The sequence below is a fragment of the Passer montanus genome, unplaced genomic scaffold (assembly GCF_014805655.1).
Source record: "Passer montanus isolate IOZ18808 unplaced genomic scaffold, ASM1480565v1 scaffold21, whole genome shotgun sequence".
NCBI classification, from domain to species: Eukaryota; Metazoa; Chordata; class Aves; order Passeriformes; family Passeridae; genus Passer; species Passer montanus.
Window position 1 is genome coordinate 2,754,848 of NW_024366703.1, and position 17,926 is coordinate 2,772,773.

General features: G+C 42.3%; 1 protein-coding gene across 1 annotated transcript; it reads left to right on the forward strand.

Annotated features, from left to right (window-relative positions):
• The first annotated feature begins 522 nt into the window (after nucleotides 1-522).
• On the forward strand, nucleotides 523-16,564 carry FAS (Fas cell surface death receptor). The gene is made up of 10 exons (XM_039709049.1): nucleotides 523-592; nucleotides 3,394-3,803; nucleotides 9,982-10,129; nucleotides 10,700-10,834; nucleotides 12,707-12,815; nucleotides 13,334-13,398; nucleotides 13,755-13,832; nucleotides 13,969-14,033; nucleotides 14,517-14,541; nucleotides 15,344-16,564. Exons 1-10 carry the CDS (start codon nucleotides 523-525, stop codon nucleotides 15,757-15,759), a joined length of 1,521 nt encoding a protein of 506 aa, XP_039564983.1. The 3' UTR covers nucleotides 15,760-16,564.
• Nucleotides 16,565-17,926: the final 1,362 nt, after the last annotated feature.

Consider the following 17,926-nt stretch of genomic DNA (forward strand, 5'->3'; position numbering starts at 1 on the left):
GATGCAGCATCAGGCAGCACCCTCATGAAAAAACCCCACAGGGTCTTCATAAACCCCTCTGGTCTCACCCTGCTTTCCCTCTTCTGTGCTGTCATGTCACATTCTCCACACACAGAACAGGGTGTTAGGGCCAGCAAAGCACTTCACTGCCACATCACCTGACAAAGAACCTTCCACTGCACCACAAACCTGGGTGATTGGAAGGAGTGGTTCACAGTGGTTTGTGAACAAAGGGAGAAGGGCAACCTTCAGCTGTCAGAATCTGGCCACACCACACTGCAACAAATAGCCATATTTACAGAGGTTACACATCTTCTCTGGTCTATGAGACCGTAATGCAAAGGGTGCAGCAAGGTCACTGTTCCAACTTTTCACAGAAGATATGGAAAATAATACAACAGCATAAAACTGTATTGGGCAAGAGATGATTATTTAAAGACTGATACCGCTCTGAAAATTTCCCAATAGTGCTAGCTGTTGCTTGTGACATGAGTCACATCACTGAAGAGGTTTGAATCAAAGATGAAGGAGATAACATCGAGCTGCATGAGTAATGGATCACTCACTCTAGGACTTGGACAAAAAGCCAACAGTAGGTTGGTTGTTCTTGAACATACATGAGGCAGGAGAGAGGAAAAACAGGAAAGCAAAAGAAAACAAAAGACAGAAACTGAAACAAACAAACCAAAAAACAAACCAACAATGGTCTTTTAACGTGTATTTTAGGTCAAAGGAGAATTTAAGTTTGATGGAACTACACAATTAATGTAATGGCCCAATCTTAGTACAAAAGAACAGCTAAAGACTACCAATTTGCCAAAACAAATCTAAACCAAATATTTTTTTTAAAACTTAAAATTAAAAATCTCTAATAATCTAACAGGAAAATGTAGTAGAAAGCAAGTCAGATCTTATACTTCCTCCCCCCTTATTTTCCCTCTGGAATATAAATATAAATTCAATATTCTGAGGTGAGACCGATACAATGCACAGGGCTCTGGGCCCTCAATTTTGTTTTATTGCACCTTGACAAATTTTTCTTCACCTGGAAAGACTAGCTAAGTTAACCTTCTCAAAAACTTAGCAAGCCACAATATCATAATACATCAACAAAATCAGCTTCTTTAGGTGCAAGCAGCTTTCTGGAGAAAAGATTTGATGCCAGTTAAGGTGTGAATAATGATTCCAACTCAGAAACACCAAATGCAAGAATACTGTCACCATGTGTGTCCAAAATTATTCCCTGGGCTGTTTTGCTCAGAGCAGAACTCCCTATGACCAGTGCACGTGTGACATAGGACAACAATTAGAAGGGGAAAAAAGAAACACAACACATACTCACACACAAATCAAATCGTCACAGTAAAAAAAAAAAATAAATTAAAAATCACTTTAATTCCAGAACTTTAATTCCATTTTTAAAGCTGGAATTACAAAGGAACTAAAAAGTGTGTGTTCCTCGAGTTGCATCCTGCCCCAGCCTGACCCCTGTTCCCACATTAGGCGAGGCACAAGGCCATCTGCTGGCAGAGACAAACTGCAGAGCCTGTACTGCTTAGCAGGCCTCTGCTGACACAAGAATTAAGCTTCAGATGAAGGGTGAGTAAAGAAAAAAGTCAACGCTGCCACTTTTACCAGCTGAAAAGCTGCTGCTGCACAAGAAACAGAGCAAAGATGAAAACACTGGCATTATAGTCCTTGCTGATACCAACTCAGAATACTCAAAATGTAGGATCATATTTACAGGACAATGGACATATACTAAATGAACAAGCTTAACCATCTGGAAGTAAAGAACAAAGTCATCTATGGGGATAAAAAAGCTGATGTTGCAAGAAGAAAGAAGAAGCAGAAAAGTTGCTGACAAACAGTGGTGTCAATTCAAGTAAAATGACAGAGCATCTACCAATTAGATCAAGAAAATGATGCATGCTTGCCTTATGGACAAAGCACAGCTACCAACCAAGAGATGCATGGACAAAACAGAGCTACCAATTAAACATTGTGTGACTGTGTAGACCAAGATAAGAAGTAAATAAAAACAATGTTTAGAAGCACAATAAACAGCTTTTGCTTGATTAAATCATGAGTCCTATGTCTTCTCTCTCCATCAAAGAAGACCTCCAAACACATTTCTCCTTCTTCATTATATATATAAAAAACCCAGACAACTACAGTTATTAAATACATAAGGTACGACTTCAAGTCACATGCAGACACTGTTGTTTTGACATGAATCTGGTGGCTTCTCAAACATTTCTCAAAGCTCCCTACCGAAGACAAAAACACTCCACCGCAAAGGAGCTACACACAGTCATCACACCCTGGGGGCAGGGAGGAGTGCAAACCACATGCACCCAATAGACTAGAGCGACATCAGAGGAAGGTATCGGGCAAATAGAGCAGGAGGCACACCGAGGTGTCACTGAACCCTGAGCAATGCCTGCTGAGGGCCCAGCCACATAAGATTTTGATTTTAGGACAAAACAAGATCCCCTCGCGTGATGGATCTGGAAACAATTCTACCAAGCTTTCTGCTGCAGCAATGATCCAGATCTGGACAACATTGCTTGCAGTCCCTACTCCACCCCTACCCGCACGCAAATTTCCGCTAAAATTAGCAGCCTCACAGACACGCTGGTTTGGGTTCGCAATAGGAACTAGAGACGTGTAACCCAGGCACCGCACCCAAAAGACATGGCTCTCCTTCATTATATTCCATACTGCCACTGGGAAGGCAAAAAGTGGATTGTTCAAGGGGACTCAAAAGACAGCATCTCTAAAAGTGTGTCAGCAGCGCTTTTGGTTTATCCGGAAGTGGTTTAAAAGCCTAAAGTATTTAAAACAGTATCTATTTTTTGTTGACGTTATGTATTGCAGCTAAGAGCCATACCAGCAGAAAAGCTGAAGGGTTTTTGAAAATCTGAGTCATAAACCACTGAAAAATGGTGCTTAAAATGAAAATGCCAGCTCGATTGCAACCATGGTCCTCTCAAGGCAATCGAATCATGTCAAAACCTGAAAGATGAAAACATATATTGGTAACTAACTCCGTCACGTCATTTCTAACTCTACAAAGGAGGCCAGACTACCAGCATTTCAAACCTCTGAAAGCTTGCAGGAAATACACAAGAAGTGACTGGAAACAGGTAGAAAATAGAAGTCGCGGGCTTGAGCAACCCGTTCAATAAGACAGCAAAAGGCAGAGCTGCCTGCTGCAGTGATCTTAGCCTGTTCTGAGCGCCTGCTCCATCCTACCCATACGGGACTGCCTGCCACAAGCCCGTCCTTGGCAGTACTACAAAGACAAGAGTTTCTGCCTTCGCTGGGGAGGCAATTGCTCCGCCCAGCACCTGAAGCACAGGAATCGAATGTCTCATTTCCAGCACTAAGGCTGTTGGCTTGGTGACCTCGGGGCCGTGCCTGGCATCCCCGAGCTGCCGAGTGGGTGTCTCCGGCCAAGCACCCGCGATGCCCGCGGCGCCAGGGCCAGCCGAGTGGGAGCTCCGTGCCCTCGCTGCTGTCACCGCGGGGCTCGGGGCTGTCCCGCCGCTGTCTGCGGGGCCGGATCACCGCGCCCCACGGCCGGCCCGGCCGTCTCGATCAGTGCCGTGCCGAGCCGTGCCGGGGGCGGGCCGAGCCGTGTTTGCCAACATGGGAGGAGCCGGCGGGGCAGGGCGCGGGCAGCTCGGGCTGTCCCGCAGGGACGGGCCACTTCCCGCCGGAAGGTGCCGGGCAGCGGCGGCATGGGGAAGGTGCGGGACGGCGGCGGCGTGGCCAGGCGGCTCCTTGCCCTGCTCCTCGTAAGTGTCCCCCCGAGCGGGGCAGCGGGCGGGCGGCGGGGACAGCCCCGGCCGGGACTGCGGGGCCGGCGGGCACCAGGAGCGCGGCGCCGCCGGGCGAGGAGCGCTGCTCGCCACCGGCCGTGCGTGCAAACTTGTTACCACCAGTTCCGTCAGTTCGTTAGGCGATGTGTTGAGTGGAAAAAACTCACCTTCAAGCTCAGGCACTTTTGGAGGGTGCTCAGTGAAGGCGTGCTGTGCAAAGCGCACGGAATATAGGGGCATGGATGCAGGTGGCTGTCGGATGGTGAGCTGTAGGTGGGGGGACCCAGGCACAGCCGGCACCGGTCCGCAGGCACCCACAGCGGGTGCAGAGCCCCCGCTCTGCCAGCACGGGGAGCTGCGGGACGTGCCCGGGCTGAACGGGCTCGGTGGGAGCCGACCTGCGCTGCTCCTCAGCGGATCCTACCAGCGAGCTGGGAAAGCAGCATTAAAGCAAATAATTGTGAGGGGGGAGTTCGAAGCGCTGTGACAGTGACCCAGGAGAAGCCAGAGGAATAGCCCAAGCCTGGCGTCAGTGTGCAGCACTTACTGGAAGCAGTAGGGCAGGGCCTTCCCGTTTGCCTGAGCCATGCCTGTGCAGTGAGTCCGTGCAGCTCCCGAGAGCTTCGGTCCCGTGTCTCACCCTCATCAGAAAAGTTACCTTGACAAAGATCCGCTTTGAAGGGCTGCCGTCAACAGGAGAAGTAAGGAAGCGTGTCAGCGGCCAGCACAGGGTCTGCACTGGTGCAGGTGTGTTGCTGAAGCGGCTGGGAGCTCCAGGGCAGGAGAGCCGGGCAGGTCCGGGGCATGAGGCTGCCCTGGCTCGGCCGGCGGCCAGGTAGAGCTGCCCCGGGATGCCGGGGGATGCGGCAGCGAGCCCCGTGTACAGCACACACAGCTGGCAGTGTGGCTGCAGAGCACATTGCCCCCAGCCCCAATCCTGCCGCTCCAGAGACACCGACCTCCCAAGTCTTTTCTTTATTGCTAACAAACGCAGTTTGTTTTGCGGTTTGTCAGGTTCAAATCAAGTCTTAATGTATAAACCACTCAAATTGTGATCTGATCAACTGCATAACAGGTGGTAAAATATTTAAAGTATTTCAGAGAGCTCTATACATGCCCCTGTACAAATCATCAAAGCATAATTAAATACAAAGAAGGATTCTCATCTGCCGACAGAAGTGTGTATTACCTGTTCCTGGACAGGAGCAGCCAACTAATGACAGAAATATCAGTGTAGCTCAGTATGTTAGAACTATTCAGAATATATATCTCAAGATTAAAAATACTTTCATTTATAACACTGTTCCAGAGAATATATAATTTCTGTTGTTATTTTCCAGTTGTTTCCAAATTTCAGTGTACCTTAGAAAGACTGTAGCATTCCTACATAATTTCTATTTTAAAAAAGGCTTTTGTTTTAATTGGCATGATGTTTCACTACTTATAAAATAGTCAAACTTGGTCAGAGTTTGACATATTTCTTGGTTAAACCAGAACATGGAAACAGTTTGTTGAATGAGATCTCAATTTTGCAAGGAACTCTACGTTGCACTCAAGTAAAAGAAGATTTAGGGATAGTCGTGCAAAAATAACAATGGTCTATGAAGTTAGAAAACATCTGAGTTCTGCATGTAGAAAAAGCTACAAAACTACGTACCACTGAGAGGCACACTTGTATCAGTTTAGAGACAGATTTTAGGAGAAAACACTCTGGAACGAATGTTTTCTCTAAGGAGAAGGGCTCCAATAATCCCTTTTTGCCAATGACAGAAATTAACACTAGTGGGTGAAAGTGAAAATAAACCCTGATTATTAACATAGCAAGATACCCACAAGGCATGGGAGATAAATAAATTGAACCTTATACCCCATGCCCCCAGCCCAACCCGATGGCCAGGAGGCAAGGATGGTGGCTGCTCCCTTTATCCCAGGGAAGGGAAGAAAAAAAATCCACACAGCAGCTCAGGCAAAAGTAGATAGGAACCTGTTGAGCTTCTGGCGTTGGTCTGCTCCTCACAGCAGGTGAAACTGGTGGGTTTTAGTGTCCTTTATTTGCTGGCCTGGGTCTTTCCCACCGCCTCCGTAGGCTCCCTGGACTGCAAGCTGAAACAGATCAAGTGGAAAAAAAAAAAAAAAAAAAAAACCAACCAAAAAGGCACCACTGAATGATTTCCACTAAAGTCCAGAGGAAAAGGTGGGGAAAGACAAAAAAGAGCTTCTTGCCTGAGCAAGCAGGGATACAAATGGAGCAAAGGCAGTGAACTCACAGTCCGAGTTGCAGCCTGAAGCGTGCAAGACAGAGAGAGCTGAACCGAGCCCACGCCTGGTCTTCCCAGGCTCCAGCCCAGCCTCCTGCTTCATCTGCAACCATTCCTGGCCATGCAGCTGGCCAATAGGGAATGAAGCACCACCATAAAATCTCCTCAAGACAGCAGGCCAAAGGAATAGGCCAGAGAGTGAACTGTTAAGTAAATATTTTGTAATTATGATATGACTGCAGAGCAGGCAGTTTCTGGAAGTTCAGAAGACATACTTTGAATACGAGGCTCCTACATTACTGCATTGACCTTTTTTCCTCATATCATGGAAAACTAATACACACATTTACATGTACATGTATAAACAGCCACAAAATGATGGGATGACCCAAGATTCAAGTGAAAAGCATAAGGGCCCCAATTCTGGAAACATGTCTGTACATGTTTCCACTGTAACCACCTTTATCTTTGCTGTAACTCACTGAACAAAGAGAAAATCATAAGAAAACCATTTTGTGTTACAAAAGGAAAAGGGTGAGAGTTGCTAGATTTCTATCTGTCAAACTCTAATTCATGCTTAGCTTCAACAAAGTGAGGTGAGAGCTGTTAATATCTCTCCCAGCTCTCCAAATAGTGTAGTATTTACTAGGTGCTCAGTAGTACAGTACTTCTAAAAAGCAAAACCCAACAAAACAACCAATCGTACAACTTCCAGGCCCAGTATGTTGTTTCAGTTTGCATGTGAGTCAGCTGAGATATGAAAGGGTAGTGGATTGAATTTGGACAGTGAGTGTTTTAAGGTGCTGAACACTCTGAGGCTATTTGCTCTCACAGGCACTAAACACATGCCTTTCCCTTGGAATTTAAGAAGGTCGGGGTACTTCTAGATGTGGGGAAATACCAACTCCCATGGTTGGGCTTTAAAAAACGGATTCTTTTTGTTCTTTTCATGAAAAGATTTTAGAATGTGAAAAACTATTTTTAGAGGTTATTTTCATACTAAGAGATTCAGCCTCGGCGGGAGAAAAAAAAAGACTTGGAGGAAAAATAATACTCGAGGTTTTGGAAGAAAAAAATTCTTGTCATAGTGAAAGAACTGGAGTAGAGAATCCTCTTAAGATTACTCCTTGAGTGAAATTATTCTTTGAAAAGGCCAGTCTGACAGAGTTAATACAAGGGAGATTAATTACAGAGAAAAGCATATTAAAATGAAGCTAGTTCTAGCAACTTAACTTCCACGAGGCAAAAAAAAAAAAAAAAAGGCAAGAAAAATCCATCCTCCTCCTTTTTTAACACTTAGAAAGCCCCTGATGAGCTCATGCACCTGGTCCATATAACAAATGTGGTGTGGAAAAAAAAGCCACATACTGTGGCCATCAGTCTTCTCATCCATCAGCATTTATAGATTAGAAACAGAAGTGGCTTGCTAAATATAAAATGTATTATTAAGATAACAGGAGAAAACAGATTTTTTTTTCCTCAGGGTTGACATTGTAAGGTTTAAAAAAGTCCCATATGCAAATTACATGTTCACACACTTCCAAAGCTGAGATTACATACCTATAAGCTGTGTCTTGCAGAAGCTTTTCTCTTGAAATAGATTGAGATGTCATGAAGAATATTTTGACAGAGGAAGAACTGGAGGCCTGAGAATCCCAGAATGACACCAGTATTCAAAGAAATGAAAGTTCTTGTCACTGTGCCCTAGAAATGCAGATGAAACAGGTTTCATAAAAGTGTCCTTAGCAAGTACCTGTTGGGGTAAGCATTTTGGAGGATCCTGTTGGAATGAAGGAGAGGAAGCAGGTAGAAAACTCTTTTCATTGCCTGGGCAATGCAAGTGCAGCAAAACCAGAAAATGTGGACTCATATGATAATTTCTATGAGTTCTGCTAAGGGTAGGTGTCCCTACCTGATTGATCTTATTCCCATTGACTGCTTAGTACAGTCTTCAGTTTAGATACTAAAACTATTTTTTTTTTAGGTTGAGAAAATTAAAACAGAGTCTCTCTGAGTCATTCTAGGCTGAAAACATACAACCACTGCTTGAGTGTACATGTCATAAAAAAGCACCTATCATCCCTGCCTGTATAAAAGCCCCTAAGCTGCTTCCCTTCTGATATTAGTGTTTACTGCCCAGGGACAACAGAAAAAGCAACTAAGGTGTGCACAGGAAGCTAAATGACTATTAACACTTTTCTGGGTTTTTTTCCTGAGACACACCAAAATTTATAAATAGCAAATGGATTGCTTTTAAGAGGGTGCAAATCCAGAAGGAAAAATGTTTGAAAAGAATTAGGGCATTGCTTTGAAAAAAAGTCTTCATGGTTTTATCATTATTCCTTCCACAGGAAGATGTTGTAAGACATCCCTGCAGGCAGAGCCAATGTAGGTGTTTGGTGCTGCTTAAGTGCCAAATTCTGAGAAGTCACCCCCACTTCTTGTAAGTGTACCAGGAAGTTCATCTCCGTGAGCAGGAGCAAAGGGCATCCATCTAAAAATGTTCTTTTTCTGCAGCCCCGCATACCAGCATAGCCCATTTGTATAAAAGCATGAACAAGAGGCAGAGAGCTTTGTTGGTGAGAGGGAATACCTGTCTCTGCACACACTGTTTGCAGGCATTTGGTAAAAGAATCAAGGTTTTACTGGTATTAGTAATTTAGATATATGTTTCCTTCTTTGATGATATTCTATTTTCTGCTTGACTCTCTGGACATTTTCTTCATTCTGCTTTAGGAAAAACCACACCAGTCTGGTCATACATCCCTGACTATATTTTAGTGATTATTTTTTAATTGGACTTTCTAATCCAGTGTTTAGTGAAATAGCTCTCCCGGGCAAAGGGAAAACAGTTCACACTAATTTGACACATCCACTTGAAAGCTTCTGTGGAGACTTAAATTTTTTAACATCATTACACTGGCATTCAGAGGAGAGCCCCCTGAAACCTTTGGCAGCAAGGGAAGAGAGAGCACCAAACAGGGGAAGTGATGGGCTGAGCATGCATACCCAGAGTTTCTCCAGTGCTAATTATGCTGTTTCAGCTGCTGGAGCTTCACCTCCAGGTGCAAAGAAAGGCCTTCTTAATTTCAGTCCAGTAATTAATATTATATACATTTCAAGAAGTTAGGTGCTAAGGAATTTTTTTTTTTTCCATCTTCTCACTTGTGAATAGACTAGAGGATGAAAAGAAGTGGCTACCTGTAGAAGGCAGTGGTCTTATTGGTTACATCATTCATTTAGCAACAGATAATACTTCCTTCACTTGAGAGCCTAGTTTGATATCCAAAATGTTTTTTCAGTAATTTAACATAAAGTGTTTTCTGCACCTAACTAAAATTATGGTCAGCATCCATAACTCCATTATATAGACATCTCATATTTAGTGCATGCAGAGTAAATAGAGAATTCTCCAGAAAATGTTGCTGAGAAGAAGGCAAACTATACCAGATTTATCCTTATCATTCTTCCTCCTTCTTCCAAAATAATAAAAAAAAACATGGTTTGGCCTCTGAGCGGCCGCAGTGCTTTATTATTACTATGAGAAGAGGCAGGGCAGGGGCCACTAGTAAAACTCTACTGCCTAATGACAGAAATAAAAACAAACAAACAAAAAACTCCCAGAAGCATGCAATTTAACTTGACAGTGCAAAAAATTCAAAGAAATTGATTTGTTGTAAATTAATTTGAAAGGAGAGTGGTAGGGTTATAGTTTTAATATGGGCCCTCATCTAAAGTAATGAACAGTTTTAACAAGGGAGTGAATATTAATATGTTTAGTTATAGAGTAACACTATTAATGTGACTCTTTTAGTACTCAAACACACAGTTTTAGTGCACAGTCCTAAACAGGTTTTTATTTTTTCTTTTTTGGCTAATTTTCTGTTCTCTCCTAGGTGGCTCTCTTAATTATTGAAACACAGTGCAAAAATGATACTGAAGCTCTAATAACATCTAATAGGAGGGTCATTTCCAGGAGGGAAATTAACTGCAGGGAGGATGAATACAATTTAGATACTCAGTGTTGCAAGAAATGCAGAAGCGGTGAGTATGATTGTAAGACTGTGTTGAGAAGTCAAACAGGGGACACCACAGCATGCACATTTGCTTTGTGCTGGGATACTGAAGGGGCACGAGGTGGTTTCCTGGATGCAGTGCTTCATTCCAGCTGTATCTTTGTTTCTTACAGGACATAAGCCACTTCAAAGATATTTCTTGAGTTTAGTGCACCAATTACTTCTCACTACAGAGAGTAGTTCTCTCATAACGTGCTTGTTACAAAAGAACCAAAAAGTAACAAACAGATATTTGAAAAAGGTTGAAAAAGTAAAGACACATGCTTTTGCCTACAGGATTCCATACATTTGTGGGTTTTTCAATTTTTCATGTACAGTTTTGTTTGGTGTGTTCTCCTTCAGTGTTAAATTGGAGGAAGGGTGGGGATAATCCAATGTTATGTATACTACATTCCTGAAGTACATCTACACATGCACAAAGAATATCCATTCCATATTTGGAATCAAAAAGTATTACAGATTAAAAACTAAATTCTGATGTTAGTCTTAGAGCTGGTGGCGGCTCTCTAAATTGATTGTTGGTTTTCTGTCTCTACAGGTTTTGTTAAAAATGTCTCCTGCCCAACAGATGTTATCAAACACTGTGCTCCGTGTGAGAAAGGAAAGGAATTCATGAATCACCCTAATGACTTGGACAAGTGTTTGAGATGCAAATTGTGCGACAGCAACTTTGGTATGTCTATAGAAATAGCAACTGTAGCAATGACTCTTCTTTCATACAGGATTTCTCCACAATACCTAATCGTGGTTAGCATGTAGAGTCAAAACTTTTAGTGGTAGGACATGAATGAATTTGTGAGAAAGCAGTAAGTTTATCCTCCAGCTCCTTTTCATCAAGCACAAAGCAGGAAGAAAAATAGTTGGTCCATTATTTCTCCATATATCTGCCTTTGCTTAGCCAAAGTCCTTGCAAAACAGACACTGTACAAACTGGTTAGAGTCAAGAAAGGCAAGTTCTCCCTCTTCTTCACCCTCTGTTTAAAAGAGGGGTGTAAGAAGTAATGATTTTTCTTTTTGGTAGCCTTTCACATAATTGATAATGTTATTAAAAATGATTGTTGTCTTTTGAAAGACACTCAAGATGCAGTGTGGGATACGTGCCAGACTGCAAGGCAAGCCCTCCTGGGGCAGAGCCCACCCACCCCAGTGTTCTGCATGCAGCAGTGGAGGCAGGAGGTGCTACTCAGAGACAACACAAACCAACCTGTCTGCTTTCTGTGGTCTCTTCCCTGCATTCCATCAGCACCCACAGCTGAGGGAGAGGACATTAGAAGATCTATCCCTACCTAGTCATTTCAGTGTCTGTTTATGAGCCCTTTGCTCATGAACCTGCTGGGTGACAGCAGAAATTCACTACCCTTTGCAAAAATACCCATCACAGATTAAAAAAAAAAAAAAATCCATTAAACTTATCTCCTACCAGTTCCACCAGGTGTCCTGTAGATCTGCTCTGCTTGGATTTAGGGAATGGTAGTTCTTCATTCCTCATACCCAAAATCAAGTGTGATGAATGGAGAGACAGTTCTCAACTCCAGTATGGTTGTACTCAGATCACCTGTTGGAATATCAATCGTTAGTGCTCTCCCCTTGCTTTAGGGCCTCAATATGGATAGAAAACTTTCCTCTCATTTTCTGCTCTAATAAGCATTCTTGTGTGGGTGATGAAATTGGTAAGAGCAAAACAATTCAGTGTTTTACATGTGTCACAATTATTAAAACTGAAGGCAGGAAAAGGGTAAGGGGATGGCTAGTCACAAAATTCCATGGACGATAATGTAGTTGAAGAGAAGTCAGTAGACTGACAATAGGCAAAAGGAAAATTACCACTGAAGTTCCATGTGAACCATTCTTATGATCATTCATATCCTCTATTTCCATGAGTTACTTCAGCACTGATTTCACAGTAGAGCTTCATCAAATTTTGAAATATCAAGTAGTTTCAAATTACAGCAGGGCACTGAATGTAGTAACTCAAAAATTAGTTCTGTTTTTATATGCCTATGAAAATAGCTTTCATAGTAGGTAGGTACAGTAATTTTTAATGCAGAAGTATTTTTTTCATAGATGGAGATAGCATTATCATATAAACTGAGGATAGGAGAAAATTAATAATTTGTTTTGATTCTTAAGAAGAATACTTAACATGGGTATGTTAGCCAAAAAAGAGAGAGTGGAATTCCTCATCATTGGAGGTCTTCAAGAAAAGGTAAAACTTTTTGTGTGTCAGGGAGTGCAAAGAACCCATCTCCATTATCAAGTAGGGAGATTGGCTGTGTGATCTTCTGGGTTTCCTTCTGGCTTTACAGTACCAAGAAGTTGGGATTTGGCTGTGCTGAAGGAGTCCCCTTCTGGCGAGGGCTGCACTGTGTGATGGTTTCTGTGCTCTCATCCAGCAGAGGTCTCTCTGGGAGCTCTGTGTGTGTATCATAAAGCTAAACCTCGCCAGCTCCAGCAGAGGTGGAGCTAGCAGCAAGTCTGAGGACAAGACTTTGTGGGCAGAAGCGTGCCTTTTCAGACTAATACACTTTAAGAAATCTGGTTTTAGGTTTGGAGGTTGTGAAGAACTGTACCCCAGAAGAGGACACGCAGTGTGCCTGTGCAAAGAACTATTTCTGCAGTCCTGCAGGATGTGACACTTGCATTCCATGTACCATGTAAGCTCATGCCTTCATCACTACATATGAAATTGTTAATATATAATCACATTTTCTTCCAGCTGGTTTCAAGACAGAGGCTAAGGTAATCTATAACCTCAGGGAAAGCATACCAGTTTTCCTTTGCACCTGAGCTGAATTAGTTCAGTCAGCTCAATTTGCAGCCATGAAGGCTTTCCATAGGCATGAAGAAAAAATTATATATCCACTGAGCCTGTATATGCTTTTCAAAAAGTCTAATAAAGTAGCTGAGCTTTCCTGTTGTCTTTGTGTGATCTACGGTTACACTGAAAAATAATTTCCTATGTTTTCCCACTGCCACAAATTACCATGCCATTTTTATACCAATTGAATTCCAAACCCCAAGATCAGGGATTTGGAATATGAAACCAGCATATTTATCAGCAAAATGTGAAATATTTTGCTGATAAAGTATCTTAGAAAATTTTTATTTGCTCTCTCAACAGCTTAAGAGAGAAAAAAAATCCCCTAATAATTTGTGTTCATATTTTCTGCAGATGTGAAAGCGGTGTAATTGAAAAACAATGTACTTCAGCTTCAGACACTGTCTGTGGAACAAAAGGTACCATTTAAAACGTAGCAAGGTCCAGCATGTGCTGGATTTTGAGAGGCAATTGCAATTATCCTGTTCTACACACTGGCCATAGTAATTCCTGACAGCTCAGGGCCTTAGTCCTACTGGGCCCTCTGCTGACCTGCAGAGTATGCTTTTCCCTTGATCACTGTGCAGGTGTGAGAGCTATTACCCCTTTTTAGGGGCAGCTCACCATAAGTATGTCTCTAACATATTTGGCTTTTGTCGTTAGGAAACAACAGGAGGGCTTTTAAAATCTGACACAGTCTTGTCTAAATTTTGATGTGCTGCTGTATTGCATTTCTTGACTTAACTTTCATGCAAATTTTCCAATGTTCCAACAGAACCAGAAATGCTGTGGTTGATCATTGCTTTGGCAGTTTTGGTAGGACTACTAGTAATAACTGCAGCAATAGTCTGGCGTAAGTGATTCCCTACTTATTCCTATTATACTCTGAATGAGATATTCAGATGCTTATTCAAATATAATCTTTTATTCTTGGAGTCCAAAGGAGAGATATACTGCCCTAGATTTTAAAAGTGCTTTTTTTGTTTCAGACAGGAGAAAACAGAGGGGTCTTATGAACATTGAGGACCCAAAAGATCCAGTTTACAGAGAGCCAGTAAGTATTGTTACTTTGATCATAAAAAACTCAGCTTTATGCAAAGAACTTTTTTTTCATTTAAATTGCACTGGGTCTCCGCAAACATTTGTGTGCCTCTCTTCTATGACAAGAATGAAGTAAATTTCACCACAAGAACTCTTTGGGGAGATGTAAGAGAAATCCTGTATTACTTCTTCAGGATTGTTGGAATGCTTCCTCAGTCACATGACCCTGACCAAAACTTCATAAATCATCAGGCCTCCACCAACCCAGGATGTTCCTGTCCCCATGCATAATTCTAGGCATTAGGAGGTGATTCCCCAAACGTACCCAAGTCAAAAGAGGTCTGTCTGTCTGGTGTGACACTCTCACTCATAAAAGAGGAATCATGGAGAAAACTAAAAGAAAATCAAAGAAGTATCATGAAATGTGTTTATCCTCTTATATAAGTGTGGCGTTTTACAAAGCTTGTTTCTAGTTATTTCTCTCTTTTTTTTTCAGGAGAATATACCTCTCATAGTTGCAGGTAAGAGACAAGTAATCTATCAAAATTCAGTAAAAAGAAAAAACAGATACAAAATTCCTAAACTAAAAAAAAGAGTATTTTTGTGTAGACTTTGCCACTGTCCACACCTGTTATTCCAGCACAAAAGTGAACACTTGCTAAAGAAGTGCCAGTTCATATAACGCTCATCAAGGCACTTAGTGGCATCATGGAAGTCTTGCCTCAGGAGGAATTTCTGTTGTATAGGGAGCAGTTACTCATCGTCTACAAGTGAATTTTTGTTCTGCATGTGGCACAGACACTAAGAAACAGCAAACTGTGTTTCTATAACCATGGATATTTACAATTAGGGAGCAGTCCCACAGTGGGACTGAAGATTTACAAAACCTACATTGTGTTCAGGTGCAAATCCACAGGTACACAATAGGAAAAAAGATAAGCTCCAAGGCTGTATCACAACAGAAGACCTGTCCAGTTTCATGACCTCTCCCAATGCTATTTTGAGAAAGATGGGTACGTGAGAGGTGACCACCCGTCCATTATAGAGAAGGACAGAATAGTTACAGAGAGAACTGAGACTCTGTTTTTGATGGTAGAAAGCAATGTGGCTGCAAGCCTGAATCTTCGAAATACCTAGCATCTGGCAGGAACATGTTAAAACAGACCTACCATGTATTGTAAAAAATCACATGTATACCATACTGAGTCACAAATACCTGAAACTTAACCTGGTTTGGATAGGAGAAGCATCAAATCTGAGTGCAGGTGATAAAACCCAGTAGGATAAAAGAGTCAGGTGCATTCATTTCTTTCCTGCTCCTAGATGTTGACCTGAGCAGCCACATTCCTGGTATTGTGGCAGAAATGACCCTCACAGACGTCAAGAAATTTGTTCGTCACCACCGCATATCAGAACCTGCCATAGACCAGAGCATCCAGGATTGTCCTGGTGACACATCTGAACAGAAGATTAGGCTGCTTCGAGTCTGGTATCAGAGTCATGGGATGAAAGGAGCCTATAGAACCCTAATAAGCAGCCTGAGAGAGTTAAAAATGTGTGCTATAGCTGATAAAATTGAGAAAAAACTGAGTGCAGCTATTTCCAGCTCTCAGGAAGAGGGACGGTCTTATAATCCTGACACTGAGCAAAGCAAAACTTGCACTCAGGAAGGTAGAAACTCTTACAATGACAGTGCTGAGCCAAGTAAAGCTTATACTGCTAGTTTGGAAGAGACCTAGGACAGAGTAATTTGAAAATTGTTATTTATATTAGAAAAATACTCATTCAGAAATAAAGTTTTTAAATTACATTTTCATTGGCAGTTCTGATTGAACTCAAGTGAATTATTAATGGCAAAAGGAATAATTACAAATTTTGTAGCAATATCTTTCCTTCAAAAAAGTTCTAGCCTTTTTAGTTTGTTAAGGACTTGAAGAAGTTTTATGACTTGTTTACTAAAAGGTGCAATATAAGACTCCAGTTATAGGATCCCTTACAAGAGGAAAGAAGTTATAATCTGAAGAAAAGGAATGGGTTAAATGCATGGTCCTGCATTATGTAATCAATGTAAGGTTCTGTATACATTAAAAATGCAGGCTGTTATTTTTTAATTTTTTTAAGGGAAAGCTCTGGTGTTATGAGTTTACAAAGTGTACCAAAGTGTACTTTTTTTTTGAAAAAAAAGTTACCTACCTTACACTTGATTAATTTGAAATGTAGGTGTTGCTGTGTAGATTCTACTGTGCTGCAAATACAGATTCTATTTTTCATAAAAGAACTTCTGTGTGTATATAGAGTTTTGTACGTGTGCAAGTTTTCTATAGGAAAAGCTCCCAGTTCTAGTAAAAGTAATTTTCTCTGTTGTTCTCAGCATAAATTATTATCTCTGTTGTTCTCTTCTAATGTTCAAAACCTTCAGGGAAATAGGAGCTGAAGGGTTAGCAGCGCAACAGAACCATCATTTCTGGAAGGGAACCTTCAGAGTGTAAGATGCTTTTCTAGTGCAGAATCTGGTACAATGAAAGCATCTTCTTCATTAAAAAAATCTGCACAATGCATGACTTCTGTCTTTCTTACCGTGCAGTATATAGATGTCATGTTTAAGTTTGCTTTTACTCAGGTTAGTAAATCAGAACAAAGGAGATCATTCTCATGGAAAAACACCTTACCTTTCTTCCATCACCACGCGCAGAGGACTCAGCTCCTAAATTCAAAGGACCAGTATAGTGCTGGCAGCTTTGCTGTGAGGTCTTTCCCTTTCACACACCCATTTGTGCAAATCTCACAAAGTCTTTCAACAGAAGGGGGGACTTTGCTGGAAAGGTTTGATTTTTCCAGATTACATGGTAAGAAAGGTGACTTTCTTTGATTCTGTCATCAGTTCCCTGGAGAAAAATCTCTGGCCAGTATCAGGACTCAGCCAAAACAGGAAGAGAGCTACCTGGGCTGGCTCTCACCTGCCCGTCGGTGTGTTGTGTATGTGGGGAGTGTTGGGTGTGTGGGGTAGGGTCCTATGGATGCCACCTGACCACAGGACCTGGAAAGGCAAGGTAAGGCTGGCCACAGCATGCCAGAGGCTGGCAATCAAGCCCTGCCAATGCTGGGTGCCCACAGCCATGTGGAGTTCCTCCAAAATGCCACATAGCTGGAAGTGAGGCACCTGGACAGGCAGTACATAGCCTTTGGAAACAGCTAAAATCTGTGCATGGCATCAAGCAGGAGCCTGAAAGGAAAGGCAGGACGTAGCTTTGAACTCATTACCAGTTTCATAGACTTGAGCTGTTAAAGGTCTCAGTGACCTGAGACATTTTTCCCAGGCCCAGTGTACATTGTACAGCTCTTGAGCACCTTCCACTTTCCACTGCTAAGCAGTCAGAAAAACCTTCCACCCCACTTTGGACCTTCTAATCTAGCTGCATTTTCTAAGTGTCTAATCCACTGCTATATTGCCAAAATCCCCACACTGTGCTGCTTTTTGAAGGAAAACCTTCAGGCTGCTGCAGTCAGATGATTTAACAGCCATGGGCCAAACTGTGCAGCCGTGGACTGATTAACACCTGGCACTGTGTCTGTGCTATCTGTGCACAGCTCTGACACACTAAGACAACGTGTTGCTCCTGGTCCTGTTTTGGCCAGGGTCCACATGCCTAAGAGAATAAAATATCTGCCTTTCAGAAAAGCAGCACAGCAGTGGGGCTGGCTGTGCCACCTTTTATAGGATGCAGTTGTGTAGAAGCACAGCCAAAACCATAAGGAAGAAGAGCTCCATGCTCTCACATGCCCTGGTAGATAGGCCTTTATACCACGTGCCATCCAGGAAGGCATGAATGTAGTTTAAAGCTGTGTTTAAAGATGCTTGACTTCAACTTTTTCTTCCCTTGGCTTCTGCCTTTGTCTCTCTGAGTG